Consider the following 18,403-nt stretch of genomic DNA (forward strand, 5'->3'; position numbering starts at 1 on the left):
GGAAACCTCTAATCTGATGTTCTGATTATGCTTTTATTTTTTCTCTCTCTCTTTCCATCACACTCATCAATGCAAACACAATTACACAGGCATGTGCAGAGAGAGAGAGAGAGAGAGAGAGAGAGAGAGAGAGAGAGAGAGAGAGAGGCAGCATAAAGGGGCCTCTTTGCAAAAGCATTTTTCTGGACCAGACTAAATGCTGCTCAGAGGGAGGGAGAACAGAGGAAAGGAAGGAGAGATAGAAGCCACCTAGCTACTTTTCCTCCCCTTTAAGGCTGCCTGGTTACGGTCCTGGGAAAGAAAACCCCTGCATTCCTCCCCTTTAATTCGGCTTATTGTTAAGGCACTGGAGCAGCTAATCCTCACAGACCTGTAGGAGCTGGAGCGGGAGCACCAGGAGCACGAATTCTTTCTGACTCCCTGGGTAAGATGAGCCCGCTTCTTTTCTTGATTTTAGGAGGTTCCTTGCTTAGTGGGAGGCAGGTGGCTCCTAGAGAGTGGGCTTGAAGAGCCACTTCGTGAGCAACTTGGGCGTTGATTTCAGCCTCAGGTCCAGTGTTGCCTAATTCTTGTGGTATCCAGGGTAAGTTGTCACTGCCTTGGAAAAGAAGTCTGAATGAGGTCCCAGTGGGACCCCGGTGGGGGGCCTCTGGACACCACTTCAGGGTTGGCTTGAGTGGGAGAACCTTTTGCACTCTGGGCAGGAAAAGGGGAGCCCCGTGTCTGTCTATGCCCCTCCTCAATGCCTGCTGCAGGCTGCATTCCGGGGGCAATCCTCAGGGCTCTGTGCCTGGGAGGGCAGTCCATCTACAGGGTGTCGGGACCCCCAGCATGCTGCACCCCTGCCTCCTGCACAGCCTTCATCTCTTAACCCCTCTGACCCCATCTGTCAAACGGGGCAATGCTCCATCTGCCTACCTGTCTGGGTTGTGGTAAGGATTAGGGCAACCAGTGGGTTAAAGGAGGTTTGTGAACAGCCTGTGGCTCTGCAAAGCCAAGGAAGGTAAACCAGCCTCAGCCTCGGGCCCCCCTCCTCCCCCACCGCAGGGTCCAGGGACCGGCTCCAGCTCTCGCCCTTGGCGGCAAGGATGCAGAACTCAGCCACCCGGGGCGGGCAGGCGTGAGGAATTGCTCTCAGTCACAAGACCACTCCTTCTCCTTCCCCCAGGGGGTGCGCCCACCTCCCTCCTGTCTTTCAACTTCCCCAGTTCAGTTCTCAGGTAAAGATGCTAAAAGGAAGTCTGAATTCACCACCACCACCCCCATCCACGCTGTGGCCCCTTCGCTGCACGTAACTTTGACGCACAAACCTTAACCCTGAGGCTCCCGGAGGCGCTGCCAGGGCTCGCGCTGGTCTGCTTGCCGTGCATGGCTGGCCGGCTGCTTGCTCTGGAGCCAGATAAATTGATGATGAGAAAAACCGCTGAGAAGAGTCCAGAGGGTCAAGCAGGTTCCGTCTTGGGTAAGGAGATGGTCTTTCCCAGACCAGAGGCTGAAGACAGAGCCTGGCCCCGGCAGGGCTACTGACCTAAGCTTAACCAGGGCCAAAGAGGAGACCCAACAGGCCATAACACAGAGTGCTTAGTAATACCGGATATGGGACCACGATTCCCAGTGGATGGTGTGCTTTCTCTTAGTTATCTTTCGGATGAGTCCAGCGGGCTGGTGAAGCAAGTATTATTTCTCCTTTTATAGATGAGATCACTGAGACTCAGAGAGGTTAAGCCGTTTGCCTGGGGTTGCAAAGCTTGATGATAGTAGCATTTGAACCCAGATCTTCTGACATCATCAGTGACCTTTCCATGATGCTGCAGAGAGCTAAGGTGTGTGGGAGGAGGGCGGGGGCCGGAGGGGGAGCAGTCTTTAGAAAAGGGGGCAAAACTTTGGGAAAGAAGCTTCAGGTTAGAGAAAAGGTTTGGGCCAGATCAGACACTGGCTCCACAGTAGATGCCTCAGGCCCCAGCCTCAGTGCTAAGAACTCTGAGTTTTCCAAGATCATCCAAGCCCTGTGTTTGGGGGGAGGAGGAAGAGCAGTCAGGTTTGGGAGTGCAAGCAAGCATCCTAAGAATGAGAGTGGTGTGAGACCCAACAGTCACCACCAGGAAAGAGGCAACAGGTTGTGTGGTAGGGGGACTAGGAGGCTGCTGTTGGCCTCGGATGGACTGTCATTTACCATCTGCTTGATTTGGGGCATTTTGCTGAACATGTCTACCCATCAGGATTCAAGCTTTGGGGTGAATGACACCTACCTTGAAAAGCTGCCGAGTGCATTAAAGGAGATAATGCTGAAGTGCCTAGCGCAGTGCCCCACCCAGGCAATCGGCGGGCAGGACTGGAGCAGTTGTGGGTGGGACTGAAAAGAATCCCTCTCTAAGAGGAGAGCACCTCCCTCGCCCCCTCTCTCCCACTCACGCACGCACATGGCCATAAACAAATTGCCACACGGAGTGCCTGCGAGGGCTGGGGCCCCGCCGCAGCCTGCCCGGAGCCAGGAGTGAATGAGCTGCAGGATGAATGAGAGAGGTGGAGCGGCTGAGTGCGGCACTACAACTGCAGGCGCGCCTGCCTGCATGGTCAATGGCAGGGGCTGGAGCTGAGCAGCTGCCAAAAAAAAAAAAACGCAAGTCCGTGGGGGCCAGCAGGCCGCAGCGGCTTTGATGATTGTCAAACCGGTGTCCTCGGAGGGAAGGCTGGTAACACAGAGCTTCTTGCTCCAGCAGTCGTGAGCTCATTTGCTGCCTCTGTGCTCCCTCCCCAGGGGGGAGATCCCTTCTCTCACCTTCCAGAAGGCGGAAGGTGCGGTAGAAGGTCTGGCTGGGGCGGTGTACAATCAGAAGCCCCCACGGCTGTTCAAAGGAGGCGCCTCCTGCATGGGAGTTAAGCTCAAAGGCAGCGTGTGGCAGACACAGGCAAAACTATTATCCTTGAAAACTCCTTAGAAAGGGGCCAGGGTGGAGATGAGCATATTGCCCATGGGAGAAAAAAAAAAAAAAATCCAACACCAGCAGTGTTTCCTACAGTGTTGCAACAGATCTCTGTTTTCTTGGTTGAGTACCAGATGAAGTAGTTGGTTTGCATTTCAGGGCCGTGGTGTATGAGAATGTATATATCTTTAAACACTTCGGAATCACAGTGAGAAGAGATGCTCACGCTGCGAGAGGCATGTGGGAGCCAAGACCAGCTGAGGAAATAGCATTCACAGCTCCTGTCCTGCACTCACCCCTATTTAAATTGTTATTTTTTTCCCTCTCTCTCTCTCTCCACATGCCTGTGGTGTGGGCCCACAGCATAGCCCGTGAGAGGGTACGGGTGCTTTCATGCCCGCTGATGGACTGCGCGTCATAGGAATGCCGAGAAATAGACAGAGGTCCTTATTCCCTTCGGCAGTTGAGGACACGGAGGCCTACTGTGGTTAGAAGCACATTAAGAACAAGTAGCTGCCCTGGCCAATGTGACTCATTTGGTTGGGCATCATCCTGGAGGTTGCCAGTTCGATTCCCAGTCAGGGCACATGCCCAGGTTTCGGGCTCAATCCCCAGTGGGGGTCATGCAGGAGGCAGCCAATCAATGTCTCACTCTCACATCGATGTCTCTCTCTCTCTCCCTCCCTCTGCCTTCCTCTCTGTAGAAATCAATAAAAATAATCTTCAGAATAATAATAATAAGTAGCACCCCCTGCTCTCTCCAGTGACTCCTATGTGTCACCTAATGAAGTCCTGGGGAATGTTCCTCGCTTCCTAGATGAGAGGCACACAGTACACCTTAAACAACACATGGATTCTGGCTTGTCACTGCAGCGGGAGGAATCCGGTTACACTTAAATGTGGGTTTGAGCCTGAAATAAACTGCAGGAGGCAATTGAGAAACGTCCTTCCTCAGTGATTTTGCAAACAGAAACTGGCAAGCAGAGTTGGCCTTTGAGATGGCAGGATTCGTGGGAGGGCTGGGGATGGAGTCCGTGCTGCTGAGAAGTGCTGTCCAGCCAGAAGTCCCCAGGAGGCTGTAGGGTCCGGGATCTGAGCTCTGGCCAGCTGACCAGCCACTGGAGTGGCAGTCCATGAATGGGAAGCAGGTTCTGACAGCTCACACAGACCCAGCCATGTGCCTGTGACTCGGTGAGGAGACAGGTCTTTGAGGGATGACAGCAGGCTACTGGAAAATCCATATATTGCTCAAACAAATGGAGGATCACAGAGCAGTAGAGATGGCCTAGTCCCCATTTTCCAAAGTAAGCTCTGAGCAATTCTACATTCCCCTGGATGCTAGTAGGTGTTACAGAAGGAAAGACTTTCACAGCCTAGTAAATCTTGGGGATGCCAGGTTAAATAGCATGAAGCAGGTATCTTTAATAGTCCCCAGAACCTTTTTAATAAGCGAATGTGGATCATTAAAGACACCTGCTGAAGAGGCAGAACATCCACTTTGCTCAGAATCTCCTGGGACTAATAATATTCTAAAAAACAAACTTCAGGGAAACTTAATGTACTTCTATCTCTTTTCACCAAGAGGAGAGGTGGAAGGCCAGAGATGTACAGTGATCTGCCTGGGGCTGCACAGCTCCTTGGTGCCAAGTCAAGACTGCAGCCGGGACTTGAGTTCCTTCTCGTGCCTCTCAATCCAGAGTGTGATGGAAAGTCTAGTATGGGCTCGAGTCCAGGAAATGGCAGGGCCTGGGCAGGAAAACATCCCAGCTTTAGCCTTGCAGGCCCTTTATAACCAGAGTGCCCCAGCCTGGAGGCAGACAGCACATTCTTTGTTTTGTTTCATTTTGTTTTGTTAATCCTTGCCACAAGGTATTTGTCCACTGATTTTTAGAGACAGTGGAAGAAAGGGAAGGTGGGACAGGAGAGAGAGACAGAGAGAGAGAAACATTAATGTGAGAGAGACACATTGATTGGTTGCCTCCCACATACACCCAGACCAGGGCCGGGATAGAACCTGCAATCCAACCATGTGCCCTTGACCGGGAGCTGAACCCACACAGAGCATATGTGGGCCGACGCTGTGATCACAGAGCCACACCAGCCAGGGCAGACAGCCCATTCTTATGACATATGATCCAACTGATAACCTCCCTCTCAAGACCTGCAGGCCTTTCTGAGTCATGATCCAAAGAAATGGAAAACCGTGGAAACACAAGGCAGTGTCAGGGTGGCCTGACTCCTCTGAGGTGCGTGAAAGGGCCATATGGTCCCTCGGGAAGGCTCTGAGGCCTGTTCACTATGCCCCCTGTGAGAGCACCGGGGAAGGCAGGCTGCCTCTTCCTGTAGGTGGAGCTGAGCGCCATTACCTGTGGGTTGAAGGCTGCAGAGGTGCTGCTCAAAGATCCTCTCCTTCTTTGTCCCCATCTCTTAGTTTGTTGTGTCCAGACTGGGAGCTGGACTGTGGATTGGGTAACACATTGCATTGAGGTGAATTAAATTGAATGCCTCTGGATTAATGCCTCTGGATTGTTTTGTTAAGGATTAACAAAACAAAATGAAATAAGACTCTGGGATATCTTGTCAGGAGGGAATGACACTCATAAGCAATTAGCTCAGCTGATTGATTTAATAAGCAGAGTCCTAAGTGGCTGTGACTCAAAATAGGAAACTTTTGATAAGGAGGTTACATGGAGCAAGGCAGGCAGAAGTGAGGGTCCAGAGAGAGGCTCCAGGGCCATGTGGGGCCACAGGTGGCCGGGCACCTTCGCAGGACAGTGATGACAATGAGGAGGCACCGAAGATAAGCTCATCTGCCTTACAGTTCTGTCTGGGAGCCTGGGAAGGAGAGAAGGACAGGGACGACCCACAGCAGAAGCATGTGAAGGACGCCTGCCTCCTGGGCTCCCAGCCCAAGATCTCTCACCAGCACCTCATATGCATCCAGGCTGGATCGCACAGCCTGTTCCCAGAAGCTCAGAAAGGCCTGCTCAGAGGCAGTTTCTACCCCCAAGATCATGTGTTCTGCCTTCAGGAAGAACTTTTCCCTCTGGAGTCTCCTCCCAGCTGTGAAATCTTCCCCCCAGAAATCAGGAAGACCATCCAAAAAATATGACTGAGTCCTAAGTAGCTGGAGCCAGGCGCTGAGCTAGGCCCAAGGGAGACAAGGAGATGGACCAGGTCTTTGTTCGTATGGAGTTGATTTCTAGTGAGGCTATGAGCTCAAACAAACCAACAGGAGAATTTCCCATTGCCAGATGTGTTACAGAAGACCGCTCAGGCTGACATTATAGAGGAACTTTGGGGGCGAGGGAAGATGACTCTATCAGGGGTGGGCAAACTTTTTGACTCGAGGGCCACAGTGGGTTCTTAAACTGGACCGGAGGGCCGGAACAAAAGCATGGATGGAGTGTTTGTGTGAACTAATATAAATTCAAAGTAAAGGAGCGGAGGGGAGAGCAAGAGAACCGGATAGAACAGCCGGATCCGGCCCATGGGCCGTAGTTTGCCCAAGGGTGCGATAGAATGGCCGGGAGCGGGGGCGGGGGAGGGGTTCTTCAAGTGTCCCAGGAGGATTCTGCTGACCAAGAACTAGACCTAGAGCCCAGCTGTCTGTCCCAGAAGTGATGATGATGGCAAAGAAGGCAAGTCGATTCTGCCCTCTCTGCTGCTATGCCTTAGGCAGGGTCTCACAGCGAGAGCTTAGAGAGGAGGTCCTACCGCCTGCCCTTCCCAGGGTGCAGGGCTCCCTGCTGCTGTTCCTCACTAGAGAAACATCAAGACTACATCTCCCCACCCACTTCAACACCCATCTGAAGTCCAATTCCTATGCAAAGCAACCCCTGATCAAGCCCGCCTCCCCACCCCACCCTCACCCCCCGGGGCTCTGCTCCTCACTCATTTAACAAATATGGGCCAGACCCTTGGTATGTCCCAGTCTCAGTACCAGGCACTAGAAATTCCAAGACGAGGAATGTATGTCCTCTGCCCTTTAAGCACGCGCATTCTGGTGAGGGAAACCCACATGTAAGCAGTCAGCCTACAGTCAACCTCTGAACCATTTTGGCCCTGACCCAACGTCACTCATTTGCCAACTCTCATCCACTGGTCCGTGTTCTTAGGTATTTATTTATATGCCTCTGCTTGGTCTTTCAACTTGATTGTAGGCACTTTCCAGGGTAACCTCATGTCATAAAAAATGTCTATGTTTAGTACAGTGGGTATACAGGAGGTAATGTCGAATGAAGGGGTGTTACCTCCACAACCCAAAGATGGTCCCATGTAATGAGGTCATTTCCTTTGCCGGGACCATTTTGCAGAACAGTCTTAAGGGCCTGGCCCTTTTGAAGAATGAGGGGCCCGAGCCAGCCCCGACTGCCAGCATCCACATCTCCTGAGCTGCACGGGGAAATCAGCTCTAACTCTCAGAGAAGCCTACAGTGGCTGTTGTGGAGCTTTGGAGCCCAATAGAAATTATTGCAGAAACAGAGAGGTGGGGTGAACTTTGGAAACAAATGAGAGCAATAGTGGAGCTTCGCCCTTTTCTGAATTTGTTTTATTTCCCTCTGAATGGGCCTTGAGGTTTCTCTGAGGCTAAGCAGGGGTTGGAATGAAGCAGGGGTTCAGATATGGCCCGGACTTTTTCATGTAGCTCTGAAGAGGAACTAAATTGTTAGCATTGAGTGTATGGGAGGAGGGGTGGGCGGGAAAGATGTTTGCTTACAGCCTAGCTTAAGCTAAGAATACGATGTTTTAAGAAGCTATTTAAAAGAGATGGGAAAGAAGGAACAGCACGTACAGATCTGCTAATGAGGTGGTGATGCCTCCTGGAGAGCAAGCAAGCCGTCATTCCATGGGGGCTCCACCAGGGGGAGTGACGGCCGTCCAGCTGAAGGCCACAAGTGGAAAGAAGGCTTTTGATTCGCTCCCTACCTGGAAAAGCAGGGTCTGTCTGCAGCCCTGTTCTTTGGAAGGGGAAAGAGCCAGAGAAAGAGACACACACACACTGACCCTGTTGATCTGGTTCCTTTTAACACCCACCCTGTGTTCCCACATGTTTCCAGACTTCTCAGCTACAGTATGTCTACACGGTAGGAAGCATTTGGCCCAAGCCCAGATGCCAACCGCTCTGATAAGTGGAAGCTGTTAGATTTGGGGCTAAGAATCTACAGAATCACATCTGGCTAAAGATAGCCTTCTTGTAATACTTCATCTTCCTCAAAGTAGTCTCTGCCAATCAGGGTCCATTTGTCTCCACCTTGCATTCTGCCCTCAAAGTCCAGGGTGAGGCCTCCAAAAGGAGCAAATCAACAAATGAGCCCAAAGTTGCCAGCACGAGCCACCAGATCTACACTCGGCTGTTTCAAATGTGTTTTTTCATAATTATATAGCCAGGTTGCAAATTTACACATTATACTAAAATGTGCAAAGAAATGATAGATTCTTTATTTCTTATAAAATCGTATGCCCAGCCAGTGCGGTTCAGTGGTTAAGCATCAACCTATGAACCAGGAGGTCACAGTTTGATTCTGGTCAGGGCACATGCCCAGGTTCAGGCTCAATCCCTAGTGGGGGCATACAAAAGGCAGCCGGTCAATGATTCTCTCTCATCGTTGATGTTTCTGTCTCTCTCTCCCTCTTTCTTCCTCTCTGAAATCAATAAAAAGATATTTTAAAGAAAAAAATCTTACCCCGCCAGGCAGCAAAAAGGAAATAGGAAACTTCACATTTGAACTTGTCCATTATAACATCTCAGATTTAATAAAGAGTCTCATTTAGCCCTTTATAAAGTGTCTCTCAGGAACACACAGCCTTGGATGGCCTTTCCTCCTCCTGCTCTAGTTCAAGGTGGCATTTCCGTTATAAGGCACTCGATCTAGTTTTAGTATGGGAGAGGGGGGCCTCAGACTTGCCAGGGACCTCGAATCCCAGCTGTCTGGGATCTCGTCAGAAACTGACTAGTGGCCTCTGAGGTGTGACTGGTCTCATCTGGCCCATGGAATGTCATGCTGACACCCTCCCCTGAAGGCTCTGATCCCAGCCATTTGCTGTCACCTGAGACTCCCTGATTATAGTCAGTCTCTTCATCCAGACCCCAGGTGACATCTCCTCTAGCAGCAATATATCCCCTCACCAGGGCCATGGGCAGAGGGGAGCTGATAAATGTTTTGTTTGCTTCTTTATGTTTTGATAAATGCTTAACATCTGGTCCTTGGAGAGTGGAGGGAGGAGTGGGGAAACACCCTGCTTGTAGCATTTGCCTGTTTCCATGGTGTAAATACTCCCAGGATGGCTAACAACATGAGGCTACTAAGCATGCGGCCGAGAACAGACATGCACAGTCAGCTGTCATGAGGTGGTACAAGCTGGCCCTGGGCTACTTCTGCAGATCATGCGACTCAGTCTTGCTCAGCTTCTCCCTCTAGGTCTGCCCCATAAGTACGTTCTGACCTCTCGGATGTGGCTGCAGCCAGAGTTGCCCGTAGGCTTACGGTCTCCCATCAGTGGGGCCCTGGGAAGCCCACCCATCTGTTCCTGGATGGATGCTAGCAAAGATGTGTGCTTCTGACAACTACATCCTCTGTCTCCCCATCTCCTTCCCAGGATCCACTCAGGACCAAAGTAGCAGCCTTTCCATGCCTTGTCCTCTCTAGCAAGGACCTCACTTGTGTCACATTCTTCTTATTCCCAGGGTCTAAGCCTCACAGTTATGTCTAATGGCACAAGAGGTTTCCTTCTATGCTATAGAACCTATTTTATGACATAAGTCCTCCACATGGGTATGACCAGGAGTGAAAAACCATCAACTTAACATCCCCCAACTAATATCTCTGTTACAACTACTTAATACAGGTGAGACAGTTTGCTAAGTCTCTGTGTACACCATTTGATTTATTCTTCACCATAACCAGAAGGGGTGTTGTCCCCATTTTACAGATGATTTAATGGACTCAACAAGGTTATTAACCTGATTAGGGCAATTTAACTAGTAACTAGTGGAGATAGGATTTAAACTCAGGTTGACCTCCAAGCCTATGCTCTTTATCTAATGCTAAATTGTGTAGGCACAAACTTTATCTTTCTTCTATAATTATTAGAAGACCCTATGGATTTTACTGGCATTTTTTTTAATGAGGAAGGAGGGACATTGCCTGAGACATACAGCCATTAGACATACTTTCCTCTTTCTCTGTCAGGCCCAAGAAGTTTGTAGGAGAAGGGTGCTGGCAGAAATGTGTCTCACCCACCACCCACAGAAACTCAGGATGTCTTCATGCAGAGAGTCCCAACCCTACTCCCCCAATCACACCCCAAGAACATGATTCTCTGTAATAATCATGACCTCAGAAAGGGTACCATCACCCCAGGATGTTCCTACCAGAAGCATGAGAGTCAGTCTAGACTCCTCTTACCCCAACTTCGACACATCACCTAGTGTCGTAGAAAACTGGACCCCCGGAATATATCCCAGGTCCACCCACTTCCCTCCTTTCCTACCACCATGGTCCCTACCTACCATCTCTCTCATAGGTTTCTGCCTATTCTCCATGGGTCAATCTCTGCCCCTCCACTCCATTCTCCACAGAGCAGCTAGAGTGAGCTCTTTAAAACCTTAGTGATCTAATTTAGCTCTCTTGCTAAAAATCCTTCAATGTCTCCCAGTCTCACTGAGAAGAAATTCCAATATCTAACGAAATCTGTAAGGCCTTCTAAGGTCTGCCCTATGCCCACCTCTCCCTGCCTACCACTGCGCCAGGCCATGCAGGGTTCAGTCTACTCCAGTTACACGTCTCTTCAGTCCTTTGGGCTCTTTCCCCCCTGAGGACTTTCACATTCTAGTCCTTCTATCAAAATGCCCCTTCCCACACTCCATTTGACTGGCTTCTTCACAAACTTCTGATCTCACCTAAAATACGACCTGCTCAGAGAGGCCGCCCCTGACCTTTCTCTAAAGAAGACCTGCTCTGTTGGTCTCTATTCCAAGCCTGGGTTTTGTTCTTCTGTGGTTTTCCCACACTTTGCACATGTTAGTTCACTTGCTCGTTGCCCGTCTCCTCAAGCCTGGCAGCCCCAGGGAAGCTGTGTTTTTCATCAGGACACAGCCGGCCCTGACACGGCATAGGTGTCGACTGTTGAATGCCTGTGGTAACTCCAGAACTCTGATATTAAAGTTAGGACCTGATTCAGTTCAGATTCTAATGAATAACTATTTCCCAGCACTGTGCTAAATGTTGTGGGAGTTGCAGAGGGATCACAGTACTCATTCATCTATCATCCATGTGTTTAACCCATAACTGGAAGGACAGATGTGGGAATAGGGATGGTTGGGGGAGGTAGCAGAGTTGGGATAATAGAAAAGGAAGTTGGGCTGACTCAGCAATGTGAATAAACACCTTGGGGATCACCTGGTAACGCAGGAAATGCCTTAGCTCAGCCCAGGGGGATAAAGCCAAGTTCATATATGCATGTATGTGTTACTGCCCTTAAATGCATATACACAAAATAGAGTTCCCACCAGAGACTAGACTCTGAACTCGAGCGTGTGGCAAGCACAGTGGGTATGTAGTAGACACTCAAAGCCCAGCCAGCGTGGCTCAATGGTTGAGTGTCGACCTATGAACCAGGAGGTCACGGTTTGATTCCAGGTCAGGGCATATGCCCCAGGTGGTGGGCTTCATACCCCATGGAGGTGGTGAACAGGAGGCAGCCGATCTATGATTCTCTTTCACCCTTGATGTTTCTATCTCCCTCTCCCTTCCTCTCTGAAATCAATAAAAATATAAATTCTTTTTACAACTCATCTCATTTTATTTGAGAAACCAGCTGAGCTGACCCTTTCTTCCCCTCCTCAAACAAAGCATCCCCGGAAGCTTCAACTCTGGAGGCGATGGGTCGGAAGGAAGAAGATGACTGCAGCTCCTGGAAGAAACAGACGACCAACATCCGGAAAACCTTCATCTTCATGGAGGTGCTGGGATCGTGAGTGCGGGGCTGGGAGACGAGGGAGTGGCTGGGGCACCTCCTGGCGGGGGGGGGGAGGGTTGGGAAGGAGTTATTCCAGGCCAGCAGAGACTGATCAATCAGGACATCATCTCAGCAGCTCCAAGGGACCGAGGGCAGTGGAGAGTAGGGAAGGTACCTTGGGATAATACAGAGGACGGTTTGGTATACTGGAGCCGCCAGGGAAAAGGCCCCTCCCCAGCTTCTGTCTCCCACTCTGCTCCCAGGGACCCTGCCTATGTCCATAGCTGCCACAGCCCTTGGGTCCTCATCCTGGTCGGAGGAAAGAGACTTTCTGGAGCACTTGTGGAGGTTCAGTGACCCTAGTGCCTCCCTGGGCCTCCTCACCCAGCTTCTTCATCTCCGCAGGCAGTGAAAGGGCAACCCCACAGTCTGCTGGAGATGGGAAAAAACGTGCTTTGCAGGCGAAGCACGGATGGGTTCACACACCTGGATCAGCTCTGTGCCCCACCAGCATCTCTGCTCCCTGGCCAAGTGCTGTGGCAGCTATGGACATAGGCAGGGAAAAATAAAGTCACGCTGCAGCCCACACTCCTGCCAGCCCCCGGGTGTCTATGCCTCTGCCCCTTGACAATGATTACCCGGCTGGCGGAGCAGAGCCGGCTCGGCTGCAGCTGACTCTCCACTTGGCCCTGACTCTCCTCCGGGAGGGCTCAGTCTCTGACGCAGGCTGGGAGCACCTCTGGGCCTCCAGCCCCATCGCCTCAGAACCCCAGCTGGTCAGCTAATTAGTCTGGGCTAATTGGCCCAGGGGCCTGGGGAAGTGAGGGGCAGTTAGTGGGCTGTCCATGTAAGCAAGCTCTGCCTTTGGCCAGCTGGGCTGAGTTTAGCTCCCTCTGCCTTGGCTAGGAGGCAGTGATCTCAGACAGCGAGGGCTGGCCACACTCACCATAGAGAGGAGCAGGCTGGGTCCTGAGAGCAGGCCTCTGCCCCCGCCCCTGCCCCTCGCCCCAGGCCAGGACTGGGCTCTGTGCTCACAGAAGGGTCCCAGCGGCGGTGCCGGTCATCAAAGCACAGGCCCTCCATCAGGGGCCTTTGCCAAGACGGGGGTGGCTAGAGAGGAGGCTTTTGGCAGAAGAGAGAGGAACAAGACTCGTGAGTGAATCTGAAACGGTTTGCTAAGCAGCCCAAAAATCAAGAGAAGGAGGGAGAAGGACGCCTGGGTGGACAGAAGCTTACTCACCGTCTGCCCAGACTGGGGCGGTAGGACTATAGAAGACAGACACGCTGCTACGTGACACTCAGGGAAACCGGCCACAGCAGCTTCTAAACCCCGCACATCAGAGCCACTGGAGATTATCCCTCTAACTGATAACTGCGGAAATGCTTAAGAAAAGGCAAAAGAATAGTTCAACATCAACATACCCCCCTCCTACATTCAACAGTTGTTAACACTTCACTGTATTTGTTTTATACACACACACACACACACACACACACATTTGTACACTGGCTGCAAACATCATCACACATCACTTCCGAATCCTTCTGTCTGCATCTCCTAGGAATAAAGGCATTTTCTTCCATATCCATAATATCATGTTCACCCTCAAAAAATAATTTGATATTATTTTAGCCCAGGCGATTTTTTGAAAAACAAAACAAAACAAAAACAGATTCCTGGCCCCAGGGATTTGGGAAGACAGAAACCCAGCAGTCAGGAATCTATATTTTAAGTGTTTCCAGTGGCTCTCACATATCCAGCCCCCACAGTGATTTGGGACAACTAGGAGGCAAGATAGGGTCAAGTCACTGCTTAGCAGCTAGGGCTGAGGAGAAGCTAAGGAGAAAGCTCCTCTGTGGTGCTCAGGAGGGGGACAGGCAGCCCGGGCTGCAGACCCCACAACTGACCCAGGGGAGGCGCTGTGGGCAGGGGAGCAGGGGGCAGAGCAGACTCCCCCATGGGGGATGCACCAGAATCCCAGGCCAAAGGCCCCTTCTCTCCAGTCTTCGGCTCCTCTGCAACAACTCACCAGGGAGAACAGGCTTTTGCTAAATCTGCCCAGACACAACCCACAATGCCAGGGCCCTGGGACAACTGTAGGGACCCTGGGCAAAGCTAGTCTGTAGCAGGAGGTCTGTCACCCAAGGTCCAGGCCACCTCCTTTCACTGCCCAGGAAAACATTTTTTCTCCTTGGCCCCTGCCCCCACCTCTGGCAGCACCCAGGCTCCCAGCAGGAGTGGAGAGCTACTCAGAGCAGGAAATGCAAACCAGAACTATTGAAGCCATTACTCCTGGCTCTGAAGGCTCTGCCTGTCTTGCCTCCTGACCCGAACAACCTTGACTGCTCGAAACTAGCTCTCTGCTCCCCAATCTGACAGTCTGACAGATGGCACAATTAAGTCTTCCAATCCCTCTCCTCTGTCACACACACACACACACACACACACACACACACACACACACACACACACACCACACCACACACAGTAGAAAGCAGCCTGGGGCAGAAGAGCAATAACATCACTTCAATTGCCACAACAGGTGCCACGGACACGCACCTTGATGTAAATGACACCCCAGAAATTTGATCTCATTGCACAAGAGGGCCCAGAGCAGTGTCAGCTTTGAAACTGGGGGATCATTCATGTGAGGCTGTAAAGGTAAAGGTGAAAGAAGCACTCTGGGTAAACCCTACAAAGTCACAGCTGTTAAGGCCACGTTTCTCAACTCCCTCCTTCTATGAATAAGGAAAGTGGAGTCTCACCCCTATCTGCTGCTCCCCACCTCCATGCTTTCTCATGTTCCTTCTCCACCCCCACCTGAAACACCACTTTCAAGTGTTTCTCTCCCTCCCCTCTCCCCCACTGGACTAACTCTCATTCATTCCTTTAAACTTAAGCCAGGATGTTCTTAAGTCAGACAGCCATGAATTACATCCTCCTCAGCTATCCCAAATGGTCACTGTACACATCAGGAAAAATCACCCTTTTCTCTAGCCTACTGTCTGCTGGGGGGCGGGGGGAGATGTTGTAATAATTACGTTATAAAGCATACAGTGGCTCCAAGGTGAATGGCATCTGCTGGAACTGGCAGCACACAGCCAGCCCAACCATAGTAGGGGCCATGTCTTAAGTATCCGTTTTTGGTGCTCTCATAATACCTCCTGCTTATCTGTAAGTGTCTGTCTCTCACACTAGATTCTAAGCTAGAGAGAGAAAGATAGAAATATCAGTGTTGAGAGAGAATCATTGATCAGCTGCCTCTGCAGGCCCCCTACTAGGGTTTGAGTCCCCAACCCAGGCATGTGCCCTGACCAGGAATTGAACCGTGACCTCCTGGTTCATAGGTCGATGCTCAACCACTGAACCACACCGGCTGGGCTGCAGTGACCTCTCTTTAATGAGTTTCCCAAGTGAAGAAATCTCTCCAAAGCAAAGCAGAGTCTCTGGGAGTCCTTCCCAAATTGTAGACCCAGGAAATAGCACCGTATAGTCCGAGTCTGTAATAGAATCATTTCTTTCCCACATGGTGGATGAAAGAGAGGGCACAATGGCATGTCAGATAGGTTCTGCCATCAACGGTTCATCAGGTGCCCATAATGACAATGGAAATTAATGACCTGCCCCATCTTCCTTCATTGACACTTTGGTTTTGCCTCCAACAATGCTCTCTAGCTAGCCAGTACTAATTTTTATTTCCCCGTGTCTTCTACTCAGAGGAGCTTTTTCGGAAGTTTTCCTGGTGAAGCAAAGGGTGACTGGAAAGCTCTTCGCCCTGAAGTGCATCAAGAAATCACCGGCATTCCGGGACAGCAGCCTCGAGAATGAGATCGCTGTGCTGAAAAAGTGAGTGGGTCTTAGGGTTGGCTGAGTACAACTGTGGGGTCACAACATTTCCTTCACAAATCACCTTCGAGAAGGTCTGGGGCTGGGTTTGTTCCCTTTGATTGAGCTACTGGGTCAGTTTGATTAACCAGCTAAGTTTAGCCAAAAATCTGTCTTGGCTGAATTTTTTCTCCCAGCCAGTTGTACAGTGAACCAACAGGTAGCAGAGCTGGTTTATACACATAGACCAGAGGGTAATTATCTTAAAGGAACAAACTTCAGTTGAAGGCCAACCCTAGGAAGAACTGACAAGTAAAGAAGCAGTGTAAAACTTGGAAATGAACCTCAATTTGTTCCAAATCAAATGCAGGATTAATACCCTAAGCATCATGATGGAGGCTACACTAATAAATCATAATGTTTACAGCAGGACTTGTGCAACAAACCCTTGTGGGATTCCTTTGGTGTGCAAAAAAGTGTAGTAGGCATCAGGACCATAAGGAAGAAGCCAACAAAATTCCTTACCCTTAGGAGCTCACATTTTCTGGGCAGAGACAGGGGTACTCATAGCAAACTCTACTCCCATTAGATGTGACTCACACTAGCAGAAGGCAGAGTTTGAAGGAGACAGGGATTCATTTTGCCTGCATGTGTTTTATGAGTAAGGACTATTAGGTACATTTTCAAAGAAGAGGAATCTTGATGGATGAGTAGAATTTTATGGAGGCAGGAGAGGCAATGCAGGAAGGGAATTCAGACTGAGAATAACATAAGCTTTAACATAGAATCATGGAGCTGCAAGGGGTGTTGGGGAAGAGTAAGTATTGGAAGCCCCTGAACTTGTTATCAAGGGACAGGAGATGAAGCCAAATGGTCAAGTGGGACCTGATTATAAAGGGTCTTGGCTGTCATGATAAAGACTGTTGACTTTATTCTGTGGGCAAAGAAAAGTCATCAAATGATTTTAAGTAAGAAGTCACATAATCAGATTTCAATTTAGAAATCCTGTATTAAGCCAGAAATAAAGAATGCCAGCCTAGAGGATAGGAGATCAATTACACGACTTTCTCAAGCAAAGAGGATATAAGCAAAGTAGTGGCAGGATCATGTATTGGCCAGAAGACCAAGGTTAGGAGGCATTTCAGAGAGAGAAGTGATTGAGTTGGGGTTGACTGGTAAGAATATAAAAAAAAAAAGCATTAAAAATGACTCTGAGATTGAGTGATTAAGTGGACAGTAATATCATCCTTGGGACAGAAAGCAAAAAGGATGTCTAGGCTTGGAGGAAATAGAAATTGATTGGAGCACAATGAATATAAGTATCCACTTATCTCTACATGAAGGTATCTGGTAGGATGTTAAAGATATAGGTCTGGGCTTCAGGGAGATTAAAGCAGAGAGAGCCAGGCTGGTGTGGCTCAGTGGTTGAGTATTGACCCATGAACCAGGAGGTTAGGGTTTGATTCCTGGTCAGGGCACATCCCTGGGCTCCAGGCTTGATCCCCAGTAGGAGGCGTGCAGGAGGCAGCAGATCAGTGATTCTCTCTCACCATTGATGTTTCTCTCCTTTCCTCTCTCTGAAATCAATAAAAATATTTGTTTAAAGCAGAGAGGGACTAGACTCATTGAAAGCAAGGTGGACTTTGATATTATTGTATTGTATCATCAGTCCCTAATAGCACAGATACATAAATAGCCATAAACATTTGTTCAGTGAGTGAATCATCAACAAATTGATGTTATTTTTGTCAGCTTGTATGTATAATTGAATCCATAAGATCACCACTGCAAGAAGTCTATATTTTTAGAAATGTCTAAAAGATGATAGGTATTATTAAGTACTAGAAGCCCAGTGCACAAAACTTGTGCACGGGTAGGGTCCCTAGGCCTGGCCGGTGATCAGGGCCGATCAGGGCCTCCCTTCCCTGGCTGCCAGCTGCCAATCGGGGCCTCCCTTCATTCCACACCACCCCCTGGGGGTCAGCGCCCATCACAGAGAGCAATAGAACTCCTGGTCTCCTGGTCGAACTCCTGTGGGGACACTTTGCATATTAGCCTTTTATATATATAGATGTGTTTACTATTCCCCAGGCACTGTGCTAAGTATTTGACGTGCATTTTTTTTAATACTTATATAACCCTATAAGACAGATCTTTGAAGATGAGGCAAGTGAGGCTTAGAAGATTTGAGTAAGCCAGTCAAAGTTACCCAGTTAATAAATGCCTGAGCTAGATCTGAACAACTGACTTAGAGTATAAGTTCCTAACCCCTGTGTTGCACAACCATGAGTCAAACTTCCTAGAAATTTTCTTCCTGGACAGCCATGCACTGAATTGCTGATTGGAAAGCCAAGCCCTCAGCTAATATGATTATTTTGCTTGCCTCTGCCTCTGAGTAATCCCAGCAAAGGTCATCCGGGGCAAGGTTTCCCCACCTCAGCTCTATTGACATTTTCGACCAGATCATTCTTTGTTCTGTTGGGGCTGACCTGTGCATTGTAGGATATTTAGCAGCGTTTCTGCTTTTATCCAGTGAATGCCTGCAATATCTCTCCTGTCACCAGTCATAATAATCATAAATGTCTTTAGATATTGCCAGATGTCCTCTGAGGGACAAAACAGCCCTGATTGAGAATCATTGGTCTAAATAAGACATCCCACAGAAATGAACCCTCAAATATTGTGAGCATCT

At 49.7% G+C, this 18,403-nt stretch overlaps 1 protein-coding gene across 2 annotated transcripts in view; it reads left to right on the forward strand.

Annotated features, from left to right (window-relative positions):
* The first annotated feature begins 293 nt into the window (after positions 1-293).
* CAMK1G (calcium/calmodulin dependent protein kinase IG) overlaps positions 294-18,403 on the forward strand; it is a 30,481-nt gene continuing 12,371 nt past the window's right edge. Inside the window, exons 1-3 of one of the 2 annotated variants that reach the window (XM_080648033.1) lie at positions 294-424; positions 11,780-11,900; positions 15,604-15,732. In XM_080648033.1, coding sequence (XP_080504159.1) covers positions 11,809-11,900; positions 15,604-15,732 — 221 coding nt within the window. In that variant the 5' untranslated portion in view covers positions 294-424; positions 11,780-11,808. Of the gene's footprint in view, positions 425-1,327; positions 1,463-11,779; positions 11,901-15,603; positions 15,733-18,403 lie in introns of those variants that run through there. The other variant, XM_080648032.1, reaches the window with a different exon arrangement.

The sequence above is a fragment of the Plecotus auritus genome, assembly GCF_963455305.1.
Source record: "Plecotus auritus genome assembly, chromosome: 12".
In the NCBI taxonomy this organism is placed as follows: Eukaryota; Metazoa; Chordata; class Mammalia; order Chiroptera; family Vespertilionidae; genus Plecotus; species Plecotus auritus.